The sequence below is a fragment of the Phodopus roborovskii genome, unplaced genomic scaffold (assembly GCF_943737965.1).
Source record: "Phodopus roborovskii unplaced genomic scaffold, PHOROB, whole genome shotgun sequence".
In the NCBI taxonomy this organism is placed as follows: Eukaryota; Metazoa; Chordata; class Mammalia; order Rodentia; family Cricetidae; genus Phodopus; species Phodopus roborovskii.
The window spans coordinates 2,289,548-2,309,042 of record NW_026126575.1 but is presented as its reverse complement, the minus strand read 5'-3'; the positions used below and the strand labels follow the sequence as shown (position 1 = coordinate 2,309,042).

The window sequence follows — 19,495 nt, the reverse complement described above, 5'->3', positions numbered from 1 at the left end:
TGGGCCTGTGGTTTCCTCTATTGATTAAATCTTACTTGCTTCTGTGCTGGCCAGTTTTATGTCAACTTGACACAACCTGAAGTCACTGGAAAGGAGGGAACATTGATTGAGGAAATGCCCCCATAAGAATGGACTGTATGTAGTAAGATGGGCATAGTGGTACACTCCTTTGAGATAGGCAAATCTGATCTGTCTGGTTCAAATGCCATCCTGGTCTACAGAATGAGTTCTAGGACAGCTTAATAAGTGATTGATGTGTTAGAGTTCAGCCCATTGTAGGTGGTGTCTTCCCTAGACAGGTGGGTTCTGGGGTTGTGTAAGAAGACAGGCTGAGCAAACCATGGGGAGCAAGCCAGTAAGCAGCACCCCTCCATGGCCTCTGCATCAACTTCTGCCTCCAGGCTCCTGCCTTGTTTGAGCTCAAGTCCTTCAGTGATGTACAGTGATGTGGAAGTGTAAGCTGAATAAATATCTTCTCCAGTTTGCTTTAGTCATGTTTCGTCACAGAAACAGAAACCCTCACTAAGACAGCTTTGATACTTTTCAAAAATATTAATTTGTGTGTGTGTGTGTACATGAGTATATGCCATGTGTGTACACACATGTACTTGAACTAGGGTGTCAGATCTGGAACTGGAGATCAGGTAGCTTTCAATAAATGTGGGTGTCAGGAACCAAACCCTGGCTCTCTAGAACAGCAAACACTCTTAACTGCTGAGCCATCTTTCTAGCCCCTGTCATTTGCTTCTTACTTTTCAGTATTCCTCACAGTTGTGTTCCTGCCCGCCATCAGAACACGAGGCAGAACTCTGGCCATGTGTCTTCCCTTTGCTCTCAGGAGGGGAAGCAGATATCCTCCGCCCAGGGCATCGGCTTATCTTGGGATGGGGGTAGTTTCTCCAGAGATGGGAGAGGTTAAACTTTGTAATTAACAAGAATGATCTGGAAGAGATGCAGGTCAACAGTGTTCATAAAGGAATAGCACAGTGCAGTTTGAAGAGCCCAGGTCAGGGAAGATGCTGACTGGCTATGTCTCATCTCTTTCCCAAACTAGATAACCCCTGTAACAGCTCTTCTCCATACTGCCCCCCCAAACCCCCACTCCCACCCCTGTGAGCAATGGTCACTGCAAGGATAACATCCATGAGGTTCAGAGCAAGGCCATTATCTTTCTGAACATTTCATTTTAGTCCCAGCATCCCATGTGTGGGAGTTAGAATGTATTTGGCCCCCATAAGCTCAGGGAACGGTACTATCAGGAGGTGTGGCCTTGTTGGAGAAAGTGGGGTCTTAGAGGAGGCTGGATAACACATACCTTTAATCCAGACCTTAATGCTGGAGGGCACACCTTTGATCTGGGCCACGCCCTCTGTTGGAAGTGTGTCACTGTGGGCATCGGGTCTTTTTCTCAAGCTTCACTCTGACAGTCCATTTCCTGTTGCCTTTGAGTCAAGATGGACTCTCAGCTCCAGCACCATCCCTGCCTGCATGCCACCATGCTCCCCACCATGACAATTGTTGACCAAACCTCTGAGACTGAGTATAAGAGTTGCTGTGGCCATGGCGTCTTTAACTAAGAAGCCATGCCTGTGTCCTCTGGGTGGCCTGACATTGCACAGAAACTATACAAAGTGGTTCCTCTCTAACTTGAGTTTGTGTTTAGAGTAAAGCACCAAAAATAATCAGTCAACAAACATGAGCCACTGTGGTCACTCTCCAGGTCCTGTTGGTTCCATTTCAGTGGAACACTGACTTAACTCACAGCTTAGCCTGGGTTAGACTATCACCACCCCCCACCCCCAGATACCAGCAATAACCTCCTCCCTGGTCATTGATGGTTTGCTTGTTTATTTTGTCTCAAGTGCCTGTCCACTACTATTCATGAGACCTATTGGGACCATGATTCCTACTTCAGAAATGAGTTTCTAACAGGACTAAGTCTACACTTACCCTGACATCCACAAACCTTCATTCTGTAGGGCATGACCCACCATCACTGCCCATCAGATTATGTAGGCCAGGAGTCAGGTTGCCCTCAGGCTGGGTGAAGGATAAGAGCGCCTGCAGTCCTGTATTCCGATTGTTGCTGCTTTGCCTCGTATCATTAAATCAGTCACTTCCTTGTGTTCAGGGTCCTCAAACTGAAGGATACACTACAGAACTGCTAAATATGTCTTGTGCACTCTCCCAATGATGATACATGTCACGGACCATGTCCACTCTGTTCTTTCCCTTGGAGCTCATGTCTTGCCCGTACCTTCTTAAATCCTGTATCTCTAAATAGACTAGAAGATCCAAGTACATCTGTAATGACAACTCCTGCAGTGAGAATGAATATAGTTTACAAAAACATCCAGCAATCCAGCATAGGTCATAGCACAAGCCTTTAATCTCAGCACTCAGGTGGAGGCAGGTGGATCTTTGTGAGTTCAAGGCCAGTCTGTTCTATATTGGGAGTTCTGTGCCAGTTAAGGTGACAAAAATATAAATAACATTTTTTACCTTTTAAAAAGGATTTTTGCTTTCTAAATGTACCAGTTTTTATTTTATGAATATGAGTGTCTTCTGAATGTTTGTGCATCAAGTGCATGTGTGCCCACAGAGGCCAGAAGAGGTTGCCAGATCCCTTGGGACTGGTGTTAAGACTAATTCTAAGTCAGTCTGTGGGTGCTAGGAACAGAACCCAGATGCTCTGTAAGACCAGCAAGTGTTTCTAACCAATAAGCCAATCTCCAGTCTATTCTCTGTGTGTGTGTGTGTGAGAGAGAGAGAGAGAGAGAGAGAGAGAGAGAGTGTTTCTGTGACTATATGTCATGTGTGTGCAGGTGCCCACAGAGGCCAGAAGAGGGCACCAGATTAAAGACAGCAGCAATGTGGGTGCTGGGAACCAAACCTGGGTCCTCTGGAAGAGTAGCAAACTGCTGAGCCATGTCTCCAGTGTCCCCTGCCCCAGACACTCTAAATGTAGCTTAAACAGACCTACCTGGTCTTAACCTTCGTCCTCCTTAGTGCTGGGATTACATGCATGTGCTACCATGTCTGGCTGCAATTTATTTTGCACAAGTTTTCTCCCTAATTTACTGTATATAAAATAAAAATCCCACAAAATTATGGGTGTTGGACAGTTCTGCTCCAATAGGTGTTTTCACTGTCCCTTGAAGAACCAGGGCACCTTTCTTGGAGATTGCCAGAGCTTCCCTGTTATTTAGAATGGTTTCTCCCACACCCAGCTTACCCAGCATTCCTCCTATGACTGTGTCTACAGAAACAGACTGAGGGTCCTCTCTGCTGCCCTTTGTCCTTAACCAGCCTTCTTACAGCTGTGGCTCTGGCCCCACAAGTTGAGGAATGTTTCTGTTCTCCTGAGACTGAGGAAGAGCAATGTCTGTCTTATTTGCCTCCATCATGCTTAGCACAGGAGTGAACTTGACGTCAAGGGGAAGCACAGACTAGAGGGAAAGGCAACTCTCACAAGATATCTGGATCTGGTGACAGGGACGAATCTGCTTGTGCTGTGAGAGCCAACTGGAAGTTTGGGTCTAAACTACATTGTAGTGGCTCAGAGATTAAGAGCATGAACTGACCAGGATTCCGTTCTTAGCACCCATATGGTGGTGCATACATACATACATACATGCAACAAAACACATAAAAATTAAAAATGAATAAATTATACCTGGCACAGCGAAGCTCTCTTTTCTTGCCCAGGTTCTCTGCCAAAGCCTGGTCCTCCCTGGCCTTCAGAACCCCAGGCCACGTGCCCCAGCAGACTTTGGCTAATCCTGGTTTCTCTCCTACACTGCAGCTGGCCGGTCTGCTGCACAAAGCGTGCGGGACCCGGTTCGTGGGATGTCCCCTGGTAGCAAAGTGCACAAGGCTGAATGTGCAGGTGCGAAGCCGGACTCCGCAGCAGGACCCCGCCCCCCAGCCACCCACTGCATCGATTGGGTGGTTAGGAGCGTGAGTGACGGGGGCGCGGGCCAACGGGGCGCGCGCGCGCCACCGCCTTCGCTTTGCGCGCCCCCGAAGCCGGCCCGGGCGCCGCGGCGCTGCGGCTGCGGGCGGCGACGCTGCACCATGGCCCGGCCGCTGCGGGCCGCCCGACTGCCGCCGCCGCTGCTGTTGCTGCTGGCCGCGGGTGAGTGGGGCCGAGCCGCGCCGTGAGGGCGCAGGGCGCACAGGGCTCGTGCTGGCAGCGCCGCAGAACAAAGGCTGTGGGGCGCGCGGGGTCGGCCGCGCGCGGGGAGGCGGCGGCAGCACGGGGCCTGGAGCGGGGACCCCCCCCCCAAGCGCCGTGTCCGGGGAGCTGGATGCTCCGTACCACGCGCGCGCTCAGGGTCGGCGGTGATGGGGCCACTGCACCAAGGTGCCCGCGCCCCACCCCTCGCCAGGTGACAGGTGACAGGTGATCAGTTTGTGGCCACCGAGCAGAGGGGCGTGTGCGTGTGTGTGCGCGCGCGAGGGTACAGGGAGACGCAGCAAGGAGGCGAAAGCACACGGGTGACACCCTTGGAGAAATCGCATCGTAAAAGTCCAGCGAGTCCCCACGCCGCGTGGGCCGGGGATGCGGGGGGCCGAGAGAGCTGCTTGGCCGAGGTGTATGTTTACATGTGCGTGGAGCTTGCCTGGGAAGGCGTGTGCATGTCGTTGTGAACGCGTGTCCTCGACTGCGCGGGGCAACTTTATTAGGATCTGACAAAGGGGTAGGTCTGCTACAGAGACTGCCGCCACACGGGGCTGTGTGTGAGACTTGTACGTGGTTTTTCACGTACCGGGTACCTCTTTAGTGTGGGTGTGTGACAGGTCGGGGCCTGAGGCAGGTAAGAAATGGATATGTCTGCGTGAGAGAGAACGAGACAGCTTCCCAGGGTAGACATGGGATTCAGGGGTGTGTGCCTGTGTGTAGGGGGCGGGCACAAGAGCTTGACAGGCTCAGAGGCAAGCCACCACCACAGAAGGGGAGGGAGGAAGGCTGAAGCAAAGGTGGGTCAGATCAGGACATAGTAGAGCTGCTTCTCACAGAAGGGTGGAGCTGGGACCCCATCCTAAGACTGGTGTGGTACAGGAGCAGGGTGCGGGGCTGGGTGAATAGCCTTGTGTCACCTCCCTTCCAGTGGAGACAGGCATGGGACTGGCTACCAGTGCTCAGGCAGTTACCCCACCAAGACCCACCCTGTGCAATGTATGCAAATTCCAGAGGCTCTTTGTGAGGGGAGGAGTCAGCATTGCTTGATTGGACATGTGATGGGTCTGTACTTTGGGACTGTCAATGATAAAACCCTAGGAAGATGTCTAGGGAATTGTGAGGGGTGATCACGGTTGTGTGTACCTGTAATTCCAGCACTTGGGAACCTAAGGAGGCAGGAGGATTGGGACTTCAAGGCCAGTCTGGGCTACAGAGCAAGACCCTGTCTCTAAACGAATAGGTACAAAATAAAATAAGACAAAAAGGCTGAGAGGGGCTGGCCCCTCACATTGCTGTGCCTGTTGTGAACAGGCTGAGTTAGCAAGAGCACATTTTTACCCCTGGAGATGAATAAAGGACCTAACAACATTGAGGGGGGGTCCTTTGGTTTTGGCATCAAGCATCTACACAGACCACCTGCATTTTTGCATATGCATACAGTCCTCTATGGAAGGTCTGCTGTCTCTCTGGGTCGGAGCCACATCAATCCTGCCAGCAGTACAAGTCAGGACCCAGGCCTGGCTCTCATGGCCTTCATCCTAGTGACCAGTGGGATGATAGTCAAGCTCTCCCTCCTCGTGCGGCGCTGCCAGCACGAGCCCTGCGCTCCTGCGCCCGCGCGGCGCGGCCCCACTCACATGTGTGTCTTTCTGTGTGCCTCTCTTTCACACCTTTGTGTAGAAGAAGAATGCTTCTTAAGCACTGAGTCTCTACAGCACACATCAGTGGAGAGCTGGTGGGGGGTGTGGGTGCAGCTTGGTGGGGTGAGAGCATTTCTGTTGTGGCTGCCACTCTGGGCTGTGGGGGCAGAGTGGCAGATGCTGCCCAGCCACCCTCCCATGCTGGTGTCTGCTAAGGGCTTAGGGGGGATCTGACTTGAAAGCTGCTGACTAGGGGAGGGCCGTGTGCAGCTGGTGGTAAACAGACGAGATTGCCAGGACTGAGCGGGACCAGGGACCAGCGCAGGAAGGCACACTGGGTTCTGGGCCTTGGCTTTCTTTGACCCTAACATATCTGCCTGTTTCTTTGGCCCCCTTTTCTGAGCTTCTTTGGATCTGATTTCCCTTGAGGCTGATCCCCTTTATCCCTTCCTGTGTGCTCTTCCCTCGCTGCCTCCCTTTGGGGTGATGAAGTAACAGAAAAAGCAATGAGCTCAAGGAAGAAAATTAATCACACTGGGCGTAATTCTGGGATTGTTAATCAGGTGGGGTCGCCACTGAGACAGACTAATTATTAAATGAAGAAAAAAAAAACAATTATCTGAAGAAAGGGCAGGGCTTCCTTCTATTCTGTGTCCTCTTGTGGTGAGCAGGTCTGAAAAGCAATACACACCCCTCCCACCCACCCCCAGCATACACTTTGCCGAAGTGATTACCCACTACCAAGGCCTTTGAAAACACTGAGGTCTCTCTATAAAGATAGAGCAGCCATTGCAAGGAGTATGCCTTCCAGAGAATGAAAATTGGTTGAGAAAGTGTGAAAACCAGTGAAATATCAGATCTGCCCCTGTTTTAAAAGTGAGATTTCAGTCTTTGTTAATGCCTACAGACCACCAGGAAAAGCAGGTGAAGAGGAGGAGATGGGGGTAGGGCACTGCTGGATGCTGGAGTGCAGGTAGAGTTGGAGAGCGGAAGCTTCCACCTGGGGCATGGAAGTGTCCAGGTGCAGACCCAGGGCATACTCTGCACACAGACCTGGATGAGCAAGAATCATGTGCCTCACCCCCACCCCCATGGGAAGTGCACAGCTCTACAGTCTTGGAGGTAGCTGGCTGAAGTGCCAGGCAGTTCCCGGTCCTGCTAACTGTGGCCATTTCTCTACCACTTAAGTTTCATTTGTTTATTTTTCTTTGTTTGGTTTTATTGTGGTTGTTTTGTTTTCTTAGACTAGGCCTCACTATGTAGCTCTCTGGCTGTCCTGGAACTACTATGTAGATCAAGCTGGCCTCGAACTCACAAAGGTCCTCCTGCCTCTGCTTCCCAATGCTGGGATTAAAGACATGTGCCACTGCACCCAGCTAAGTTAGGTTCTGAGCAGGTAATGCAGAGACTCTGAGGCGAACATCTCTTTAGGATCTATGTGTAGTGTGAGTCCTAGATTCTTGAGGAAGACTAACTTTTTCCTGCTATTGCTAAAGCAGTCTTTCTTATCATCCCTGCTGACATACAGTGTGTGGATAAAGCTTTACTCCTCATGGCCTCGAAATGTAGCTGCACAGGCACCCTGGGAACCTGTACAATATTCAGGGTTTAATTAGCACACACATCCCTCATCACCTGACGCTTCCTTCTTCCTGGGATGCATGAATGAGTTTTTCCAGATTGGTTTCTCTCATTTGGCTCCTTTCCATCCCCACCCCCCAGCCCTGGGGAGGCTGCTCTGCAAATGAGGGCTGTTGTAGCAGCTGGTATCTTGTATACAATTTAGATTCCATTTCTTCCCCAAACTGCTAGTTTCCCTGCAGGCAGAGACTGCCCAGTGTCCACCTTTGTATCACCAGGGAGGGCCTGGCATGCTACTTGGCCCAGACCAAAAACTCAGGAGTGACCACATGATTCTGTGGCTAACCTTCTTGTATGAATTTTACCTCCAATAAGATGACACATTCCTCATGAGTGACTCTCAGTTTTAATTGGCACTGGATGGACAGGAATCTATGAGTCTGTTTCACTTTTTTTTTTTAATTAGAAAATAAGTGTTAAATAAATGAGGACAGTTTATAGAAGTGTTTCTAAACAGGGCCCTGTGGACCTGTGAATACGACCTGGTGGATAGCGTTCCAGAGGCACTTTGCAGGAAGGCAGAACCCCCCACGGCTGAGGCCGTGGGAACCCCAGGCAGTGTCCAAAGGAAAGGGATACCTTCCAGTCCTCAGCACTGTCTTCCTTCCTTGGCACTTATGTCCCTTGGGGTAGCTATGCTGTCTTGAATATTGTTTTAAGCAGCTCAGCCCAGCAAATAATTGCTTCCCAAACCTCCTTCACAGAACATCTGTAAGACCTTCCTGTGGGGAGAAGCAGCTAATTACAGCTCTTTCTATTAACTCAATCCCATGAGTCCTCAGTGATTCCATCTGTAAAACAGGAGGGTCCGACCTGATTATTATTTATTCACTCAAGGGCTTGCTGAGTGCTGGTGTGGATCAGAAGCTAGACACTATAGTGTCAAGGGACACACTACATGCTTACCATCTGTGGGGGTGGGAGGTGGTATATGATTGTTGCCAATGGGTGAGCAAACTGCAGGGCCGAGACTGTGATAACAGAGAATGGCACCCTGCCCAGGCACGTAACCAGGGAAGGCTGCTCAGAAAATATCTGAGACAGGGAAGTCGGTTTGGTGGATAATAGTGATTGATGTACAAGCATGAAGACCTGAGTTAGAATCCCAGCACCCACAGAAAAAGCTGGGCATGGCTTCACCTCACTGTAACCCAGGTCTTGAGGGCAGAGAGTGGTGGTTCTTGGAGTTTTCTGGCCAGTGGGAGACCCTAGCTCAAGGGAATAAAGCAGGAATGGTAGAAAATTTCATCTGAAATTCTCTGCCCTCTGCATGTGCATGCATACTCACACACTCACAGGCATGCAACAGGAATGTGTGTGAGAGAGAGACGGGGGGGGGGGGGGAGGGAGGAAGAGAGAGAGAGAGAGAGAGAGAGAGAGAGAGAGAGAGAGAGAGAGAGAGAGCTGTGTCCAGGGCAAGAATAAGAATTAGGCAGGCGGGGAAGCTGGAGAGATGGCGAGATGCTCAGCAGTTGGGAGCACTTGCTGCTCTTACAGAGGAAGGACCTGGATTCAGTTACCCACACTGAGGTTCACAACTCCTGCTCCAGGGGATCTAATGCCCTCCAGCTTGATTCCATGGACATTACCTGTATCCATGCAGATGGTACATGCAGGCACACATTCCAGGAAAATAAAAATAAATTTTTAAGAATCAGGTGGGGGAAAGATGGGAATAAATGGATACTCATGCAGAAGGCATAGTGTGTATGAAGAAAGCAAAGGAGATTGTCATGTCCTGGAAAACACTAGAAATTCGGTTTAAAGCATAGGGCATGAATGGGGAGTGATTGTAACCATCTGTAGAGAGTGGAGAAGAGATACCAGGGTGTGTCCATTGATGGAAAGCCCCTCTGTTGCTTTAAAGGATCTGGCTGTGTTGTCTTTGGTGGGGCAGTAGGTATAGATTTGGCTGTCAGAAAGCTGTTCTGAGTTTTGCTATTCAAAATGTGGTCTGTGGACCAACAGTATTACTCATCCATACAGAGCCAGGAACATTGGGTGAGTCATATGTATACTTGGGCCCTGGTGGCACTCTGCTTTAGAGGGTAGTGTAGCAGTGAGCATTGGTAGGGAATCCTGAAATACCTAAAAGATTTGTTGGGAACTGTCTCTGGAAAGAATTGATAGAAAGGAATAAAGGATGTCCATGGGCCAGCATATTGGGAGAGTGGAGCTTCTCAAGATGTTGGCCTTTGAATAGACACAATTCCTTCCTACCAAAACTGGCCTTTTGGGCTGTGAGCAGTGTGGACCTCATTCCAGCAATGTGGCCTTGACTGCTTGGTTGCAGTGTAACATGTGGAGTATGGGTGGGTGCTCCCTTGGGGTACCGCTGTTATCCCTGCAGATAGAAATGAGGAATGAGCATTTACAGTCGTCCTAGCTTGCTCACCTTCCAGCACTTCTTGCTTAGCTTCCTTCCTTCTCTTGCAGTCTGCTAGCACAGACCATGCTATCATTCTGCAATTGCACCTTTAGGCCTCTTATGTACCTGTTACTATGCTAGGATGATCTGGCTTCCTCCTGTGCTCCACTATAAGCTGGCACTTTGAAGGTCAGGGACTATATTTTCCTTATTTCTGTATCTGAATGACCTTTATATAATGCCTGATGCAAAGCTGGCATTTATAAAAAAAAAAAAAAAAAAGTATTTTTGGGTGAATGAATGAATGAATGGGTGAATGAATGGAGTTCAGTTGCTCAAACCCTATTCTGACATGAAAGAACTCCATTTATAACCTTTCTCAGTGTACCAGTGAGCCATATAACAAATCACCCCAAATTTCAGGATTTAAAACAGAACTTGTTGGAATGGCAAGATGGCTCAGTAGGTGAAGGCATTTGTCACAAAGGCTGATGACTTGAATTCAGCCTCTCCCGCCCATGTAGTGGAAGAGAAAGCTGACTCCCTAAAGTTGCCCTTTGACATCTGTGCACATGTACACATGTATACACAAACAAACACACACACACACACACACACACACACACACACACACAGCACATACAGAGGATGAATAAATGTAAAATTTAAAACAATAACAAAAAACTCCAGAAATTCCTTTTGTTATTGTTAGTTTTGCTTGCACATATATCTGTGTACCATGTACCATGTGTGTACCTGGTGCTGGCAAAACTAGAAGAGGGCATTAGACCTCCCACAACTGGAGTTATAGATGGTTGTGAGCCATGTGGGTACTGAGAATTGAACCAATGTTTTTGGCAAGAACCACTGAACCATCTCTCTAGTTCCAAGCCCCAGAAATTCTTGATGTGATCCCAAAGTAGAAGCATCAACCTGTTAACTTTCTAGAACTGTAGATTCTTGGGGCTTGTCAAAGAACAACTGGGCTCAGAGCCTTTCCATGGCTTACCTTTCTATCGCGGTAAATAAGGCCCCCGATGGGCGTGGTCAGTGCCACAGAAGGACTATCTCACTACACCTTTCTGTTTAACTTACACACACCACCACCCTGCGAGCCCATACTGGCTCAGGTTTGAAAGGGACTGGTTTTGAACAAGCTCATGACTCTGGGCTGGCAGTGCATCTAGAATCTCCTGGCACTTCCGGTCTCAGCCAGACTCCTTTAAGTTCCACGTCAGCTTGGCTTTGTCACATGGGACTTTCGGCTGGAACACTGCTAACCCAGTGGTTTTCTAATGGGTTCTTGTTCTAGAGCAGGGTAGCCTAGCAGGTTGGCCGAAGTCCTATGAGAATAAAGCTTGCAAAATCCTGAGGCCTGTTGTGAAGATGGTACAGTGTCTCAAGTCTGAGGAGTGGGGACTTAGCCTCAAGGGAGGAACTGCAAAGTTGCATTTCAGAGGTGTGTCCTCCTAGAGGACAACCCTTCCACCACCCCCAGAGCCTCAGAGAAGAGCCTTTCACCTGGGTGGTTTCTGTGTTATACCCAGAAACCTGACTCACAAACCATCATGGGATGATATTGCTCTTCCCCATAGTAGTTTTAGGTCTCCTTATTGATGGGATGAGAGTAAAAGGATTCATGGCATCCTCTTCTAGAAATCAAGGGGGAGATGGGTACCAAGAAGATTGCTGTGGTTCCCTCTGGCCTCTCAGTGTCTTGAAGCTATGGATATGCCCTATCCTTTCCCATATATGAGTTGGTAATGTGGGCACAGGAGCATAGCTTCAGCTTCATGAAGCCAGGCCCACCTGGCAGCAGGACATTTGACCTTGGACTTGGTATCTGGAACAACTAGAGCTGCTTTGGAAGGGATGTGATGATTCCCAGCTTCAGAGCCAGATCTCCCCAGCCACTGGATGTTTCTCAGGTAGAGCATAGCGGTGTCTCTGAGTCCTACCTTCCAGCACAGCCCCTGCCCTGAAGGGAGATGCCATTATGTATATATGTTTAACATACTGGTTAATGAATAAAGAACTGTTGGCCAATAGGAAAGGAGATAGGAGGGACTAGGAGACAAGGAGGAAATAGGAAGTAGTAAGGAGGAGTCAAGATGGAGAGTCTGGAGAGAATAGAAATGGGTTAATAATTAAGACAGAGCTAGCCAATAAGAAACTAGTAACTGGCCAACAGCATAATATCAAATACAGAGTCTCAATGTGTTATTTGGGGTTGGCGCGGCGGCGGGACCAGACCAGGTGGCGGGAGTTAAAACCATACTCCTTACACTGCCCCACAGCTCAGAGTGAGGGCCGTGGATGAGCTTGTTGAGAGTGGACATCTCTGAGCTTGAACCCCTCAGCTCAGGCAGGGAAGACAAGTCTAACCTCATTTTCGTGATACCCAGTCTGCCTCCCCTTCTGGCCCTCTTCCTCCCCACTGACCCCACCCAGATGCTTCCCTATTGGTCACTGTGCTATTCCTGGGCTGACTGACAGGTGCATAATGTATCTGACATTCTCCCAGTTTCTGGTGGAATGCTGTGGTCCTTTCCCTTCCATCAGCAGCCAAGCACTGTCCTCCTCATCAGGGGTTGAGGTGATTAAAATTCAGTTACTGTTTGTAAAGTACTTTGCACATGGCCCTGAAAATATGAGGTCTTGTTTTTATTATAAACATCACTGAAAATTTTCCCTTCATTATAGTCACAGCAGGCCACAGTCCACATCCAGTGCAGGGGGGAGAGGGCATGGGAGTGTGGGGGGGAGGCTTGGATCTACCCTCCCCACACCACTGGTGTTTTTAGTCTGAGGAAGGATGCAGAGGGCATATCCATTAACTTCTGAACTTCTAGGTGAGGAGGTGAGACCTGGGGTCCTTGAGCGACTTCCCAACGCATGCAGTGAATGGAGTGACGAAGCTAGCAGTGAATTTGCTCTATCATACAGTTCTGCTGTTCTCCATGGCAGAGGGAAGGGGGGTGTGCTTTTTAATTTGTAGTCTGGTCTTTATTTTGTCTTGATAAATCAGCTCCACAACGCTAAATAACGACAGAATCACCAGCACTGGTGACTTTGCCCTGCAGCCTTGTATGGTGAGTTACTAAACTGCACCCAGGAAACTTGCTGTGATGCAAATCACAGCACAGGCTGGGATGCAAACTTGGAGAACATTGTCCCATGTGGAGCAAGGTCCTTGGCTCAAATTTGTGCCTGTGGTGTCTGGCAGAGCTACCAGACTGGGACAGAGGAAATTTCTGAGCAGCCTGGGGATGATGGGAACAGGGTCAAGTCCTCACTCCTTGCTGGCCTTCTTGCCACTGTCACAGGGGAGGCTGAGCACACCGCAAGGCTTCTCAGGTCCCCTTGATGCCCCAGTGCTGAGAAGTGTCCATCCTTGTGGTATGTCTTGCCAGGGCTTGTTTCCATTCCTCCTGATGTCTGGCTTTGTGTTTACAGGAGTTTCCCTGGGCGCCTGTGCAGCCAGCATGGATGAGCCTGGCCCAGAGGGCCTCACTTCCACCTCCCTGCTCGATCTTCTGTTGCCCACTGACTTTGAGCCATTGGACTTGGAGGAGCCCAGTGAGGCCATGGGCCTAGGTGCCGGCCTAGCCCCAGGCTCAGGCTTCCCCAGTGAGGACAGCGAGGAGTCCCGGCTCCTGCAGCCACCACAGTACTTCTGGGAAGAGGAGGAACTGAATGGCACCAGCCTGGACCTGGGTCCCACTGCAGGTAGCTCTGCTCACATACCCTACACAGGAGACCAGAAGTGATCCATGTTGGCAGGGGCGTGGGGCAGTTTCTGCTCCAGTCTTTTGCCCTCTGGTGTCTTCCCAAGGCCACATCTCTGAGACTAAGTTTCTCTTAATAATAGCTACTGTTTACCGCGGCCTAGGCACTGAGCTGGCCACATACATCCTGGAGAGTGGTAACCAGTGCATGGAGCAAGCTGCAGTGCTTCAGGTTCTGGCCTCTGCACTGACATTCTTGGCTTGTGGGGTCTCCTTTGAAGACTAGGAAAAGAGAGCTGTGGTATCAAAATTCAGCCACAAATCCTCTTTTTTGAACAATGACATACTCGGTAGATTTGTACTTGTGATTTAAACAAGAGTTGGTTAAGAGTGCTGGATGCTCTTCCAGAGGACCTGGGTTAGATTCCCAGCACCTACATGGTGGCTCACAGCTGTCTGTGACTCCAGCTTATGTCTGTGAGTTCCAAGTTAGCCCTGTGAGTGAGACTCTGTCTCCAAAGAAGGTGGAGGAGATAAACACTGTAGAAAATTAAAATATAGAACAAAGTTATTTTGAAGGAAATAAAGCCACCCACAATCTAACGACAGAAAACTGAAAAACTAGAACCATAAGGGACATTGTATTTTCATTTGAGATATTTCTTAACTGTATTTCTACATTATTTATTATCCTTTTACAAAATGATTTCTTTTCTTTTTTCTTTTTTTAGAAATTTCCTTTATTCTCATTTTATATGTATGTGTGTTTTGCCAGAATGTATTTTTTCCTGTGCACCACGTGGGTGCCTGTTGGTCAAGGAGACCAGAAAATGGGGATAGATTCCCCTGAGACTAGATTACAGACAGCTGTAAGTCATCATATAGGTGCTGGGAATCAAACCAGGTCCTCTGGGGGGAGTGGCTGGTGCTCTTGACCCCTGAGCCACCTCTCTTGCTCCTACCACCAGATTTTTAACAGTTGTGTAGTTGCTCACACACGGTTGTCAGATGGCCTGAGATCCTCCCCTGTTGTGTTGTCCATACTTAGTTACAGCAGCAAATGTTCTCATACTTTTTCTACTCTCCTGGTTATTTCCCTAGAATAGAGTCTAGAATGAAATCACTAGGTCAAGAGATGTCCCACCCAGCAACAGAAGACAGGGAATTCAGATAGTCCTAAGAGACAAAGCAGTGGATTTACAAGAGTCCGGCAGGATGTGGGAGAATCACTAGGAATCTAGGGCAGGCCACAGATGCACACCCCTACCCTCGGGTATAAAGGAACCGGGAGGTGACCATCCCTGGCCTTCTTCCTGCTGCACATCCAGGATCCCATCTGCAGGTGTCTCATTGTCCTTGCTCCCTGCCTCTCACTGAGGAGCCTATCAGAGACAGGGCCATGAGAGCCCAGTGTCTGATCAAGTCAGCCCGGGGCAGTGGCAGAGGAGAGTTCTAGACAGTTGGAAGGCAAGTGGAATGGCTCTACTGTCAAGTATGTGGGTCTTTACAGGGGCTCTGGAAACTTCCCCCAAAATGACATCCAGGAACATCATGTTTGTCTCACTTGCCAGAGGAACCGAGTTCTGGGGCTGGAGATGCTTCCCACCCTGAATTCAGTTAGTGATGGCCCTGGCAGTCCCTACACTCAGGCAGCTGATGCAGGACGATGATGAAGTGGCGGCCAGCCTAGAGTATATAGCAAAACCTGACCTCAAAAAAGCCAAGGTCTGGAGATGAAACTCAGAAGTAGAGTTGCCTCTGTGATCATGTGCAAGGGCCTGTCTTCCATCTCTCGAACCCCATGGGGGGAGGGGATTTTGCTCAATTTGATAGGAAAAATTACAATCTTTGTAAATGGCCTGGCAAACTTAATATAAATAGAATGTATATTCATTAATAAAATATACATCATTAAATATCTATGTATGTGCATAGATGAGCATAGATGGTATAATATATTCCATACAATATATTTTACATATAGAGATATCAAACATAGTTCTCAGGGCTGGCAAGATGGCTCAGTGATTTAGAGCATTGGCTGCTCTTCAAGAGGAACCAGGTTTGATTCCCAGCACCTATACGGTGGCTCACAACCAATCATCTGAAATCCCAGTTCCAGGGGACCCAACAGACATGGAAATGATGCATATACATGAATGTATGTACAACACTCATGCACCTGAAGCCTGTGGTAGTGGAGAGAAAGCAGATTCTGCCATTCCAACCCTGCCCACTGACAGCAACCTGCTAACAGTGGAGATGCAAAGCCAAGCTCCATTTCCTCCTCTAGGACATGGGGTCCTCAACTTGCAGGGAGGTGCAGTGGTTCCCAGCACTCAGCTTGGCAGTGGGAAGAGCTCTAAGAATGGTTGCTGCTGTTACCACTTCCACAGTCTTTCCCTACTAAGGAGCTCATTTTTTTCCTGTCACTGTGAAATCTTTGTATAGAAGAAAACATATCTGTCAACTGCTTTTGTTTTTAAGTTTTAAATATTTTGTTTATTTACATGCTATATATATGCCTGATTTTGTATGTGTACAATGTGTGTGCAGTACCGAAGGAATCCAAAAGAGGGCATCATATCCCCTGGAACTGGAGTTACAGGAGGTTGTGGTCTATCCATGTAAATGCTAGGTATCTAACCAAAATCTTCTAAAGAGTAACCAGTGCTTTTAACTGCGGGGCTGGTGCTCCATCCCGTTGAAAATGGTTTTAAGTGTTTTTGTTGCTCTCTGCTACTTTGTGTTTAGAGAAAGTTTTCCCTCCCTTAGATAATCCACTGCTTTCCTGTGGTTTTACAGTTTTATATTTAACTATGGGAGGTAGAGGCCCATATTAGTTACTTTTCTTGTTATTACTGAGAAGCAATTTATAGGAGGAAGGGTTCATTTGGCCTCAGAGTTAAAGGGGATATAGCCCACCACGGTGTGTGGGGGTGGGGATGTAACAGGTGGCTTCATGGTGGCAGAAGTATACGTCTGGGATACCTTTCTTGTTCACCTCTTGAAGGAACAGGAGTGGAAAGGAAATGTCCAAGCCTGCCCCCTAACAACCCTCTTCCTCCAGCTAGGCTTCACCTCCTAAAGGTTTTACAACCTCCCAAAATAGTACCATCAGCTGGGGACCAAGTGTTCAAATGGGAGTTTATGGGGTCATTCCCATCCGAACAACCAGAGAGCTTCATTTCCTTTTTCTCTGTATGTGACTCATCATTTTAGCAGCCCTGCCCTTGTCCTGTACTGGGCAGTATGATGCCCTGGGCCCCTAAGGCTCTTGTGCTGTGGAGAGGCAGGCAGGCAGTGGGTAGGAGAGCAGCACACATGCTTGGGACTGACTCCTTGGGGTCACAGCAGAGCCTGAGTCCAAGGAAGGTTGGTCTCCTCCCTGGGCTTCTCAGGACCTCTTGACAAGAGCTGAGTCATGGTTTCTAAGTCTCAGTGTGGCTCGCTTGGTCTTACCGTCCTCTCATCTTTGACACACTGAGTGATGATAACACAGTTGTTGCATGGCAGGAAGGGAAAACAAAGGCAGGCAACTGCACTTCTGGCCTCCTGACTGTGTTCTTCTTGGTGACCTTCTCTTTCCCCTGATGTCTTTCCTTTCCACACCACATGACCCCAAGGAGTAGCTGCCTTCCTGTGTAAACACTCCTGGATGAACCCTGGTGTATACAATGCAGTCTGTGCACCCTGGTGTATACAATGCATCCAGTCCACCAGAAACTGGTCCCACTCCCTCCCCTGCCCTCTCCTGCCTGGCGGAGCTGAGCTGATGGGCACCCAGGGCTCTCCTGGGACTAGCACCAACCCTAGTGACCTTTCTAGCTGGCAGTGGCCCAAGCCTGCTCCTTAAGCCTCTAGCTCTATTCTTCCCACCCCACTAGCCCCAGACACTCTTTTGTACCCTGGCCTCCTAGTTGTTAGATGAACATCCTTCACTACCCAGCTCAACAGGGGACAGTCACTCTGTCCATGAACAGATGCTGGAACTGTGATGCTGATAGTTCCCTGTTTATGATGTGTAGCCTGGAAGGTAACATGGGGCTGGTGTCCCATGCCATCCCAACTCACCACTGCTGTGTGAAGGTACCCCACTAAATCCACCTGCTGGAAAGGCATCTCTACCTGCCATTAGCAGCCCCTAAACACAGTGTCCTTGTGCGGCCTCGCAGGCCTTGCTAAGAGAGGGATGAAGTGAGAATAGAGATAAGGTCTATGCTGGCAATGGGTAGGCAGGCTGATATTCAGGGCCCACAGGGCAGGGTATCACTCGTCACCATAGTCCTGTTCTGCTCTTCCTTCTGAGGACTCAGAGTCCTACACCCCAGGCTTGAGGAGGTTAGCTGTCTCAGAGCCATTCTTCACATCAGATTCCTTCCAGAAGGGCAGAGTGGGGTGGAATGGAGGTGTGAGCATCTCCACACTCCCAGCAAGCTCGAGGTGGAGTTAAAGCAAGATCAGTTCATTCCCAACTGCTAGTGAGAAACAACAGCTGTGGTTTTGTCCATAGCTACTTTCTGTTGTAAGATTAGAAGGATCTGGAAGCCAGACCTCCATGGTGGAAAGGCTCCACGTGGGAGGGCTTTGGGTCTCATGGTCCTGTGGCAGAACAAAGCTGGAGAGGGCAGGCCTGAACTGCTGTGTGATACTCATGTGTGATAATGACACTAAGACATGCAGAAGGTGGAGCTTCAGCTGTCCTCATTTAGTAAGGGCCCACTTCCCCCCCAGACAGGGATTCTCTGTATTGTTTTGGAGCCTGTTCTGGAACTCGCTCTATAGATCAGGCTGGCCTCAAACTCACAAAAATCCGCCTGCCTCTGTTTCCCAAGTGCTGGGATTAAAGTCACGTGCCACCAACGCCTGGCAGAGCCCACTTTTAGTACTGTCATAACCACAATTAAACCCTCTCCTTCCCCTTAAGTAGCCCACACTGACAGAACTCACAATTCTCCTGCCTCAGCCTCCTGAATGCTGTGGTTACAGGTGCAGGACACCCACACAGATGGCTTCTTTGTAATAAATTTCAAAGTGAGTTTCAGAGGGCTATTCAGACCACGACAAATCCCAAGATTGCCCATGATGTCACTTTCTACACACTTCCTTTTCTGTAAGTCAAGACCTGCATTAGACACTAAGGTCCCAGAGAAGTCAGAATCCTGCCAGAGAGGAGATGGATGGCCTCTGGAGGCCCGCAGGTCAGGGAAATCACAATCACACAGATTCACAGGCTCTGGAAAGGGGACTCTGGGCTTATGAGATAAGGCAGGCTCACAGTACCAACAAGAGACACAATGTGCCAGCCTGGGCTGTCTGGGCCATCCTGATCCATCTTGTTCTGTTGGCTTCAATCCAGTAGCATGCCCAGAAAAGTCACTGTCCTTTCCTTTAGTGATCACCATAGAAAGTGGCTCTGCGTTCCCAGGACCAGAAGAGGGTCAGGTTGGTTCAGACTGGGTCCTGAACCTCTGCCTCTCCTGCCCTAAGATCAGAATTCTCTGATTTGGCAAGCACTGGGGTAAGCTACTCCTAAAACCAGTGGGTGGGTGTCCCTTAACTCCAAGAAGAGGGGAGGTATGTCCCCAAAGGAGAAGTGGGGTAGTGGAGGGGGCATGAACAGCAGTGCCTTGGGTAGACATATGATTCATAAGAGCCTTCACTCTGAGCATCTCATGGATTGAAGACACAAGGCAACCACTATCACTATTTTATAGTTAAGAAAACTGGGTCAAAGATTTAAAAGTGGCACTATATTACCCCAAGAATAAGTGGCAGAGCTAAACCTCGAATCAGCCACCCTTCCCTAGATGGAGTCATTCTCACTAGACTTCTTTAATTATGCCTGCCTGGAATGGAGCTTGTAGAAACCAGACTCCAAGGCAGCTGTCTGCTGGGACCTGGAGGTGGTTTCCTACCGCAAATCCTCACT

General features: G+C 49.1%; 1 protein-coding gene across 1 annotated transcript in view; it reads left to right on the top strand.

Moving 5' to 3' along the window:
* The first annotated feature begins 3,973 nt into the window (after positions 1-3,973).
* Positions 3,974-19,495, top strand: part of Podxl2 (podocalyxin like 2) — a 28,763-nt gene continuing 13,241 nt past the window's right edge. Inside the window, exons 1-2 of the mRNA XM_051203328.1 lie at positions 3,974-4,138; positions 13,292-13,564. Of these exons, the coding sequence (XP_051059285.1) occupies positions 4,078-4,138; positions 13,292-13,564 (334 nt within the window). The 5' untranslated portion in view covers positions 3,974-4,077. The remainder of the gene's footprint in view (positions 4,139-13,291; positions 13,565-19,495) is intronic.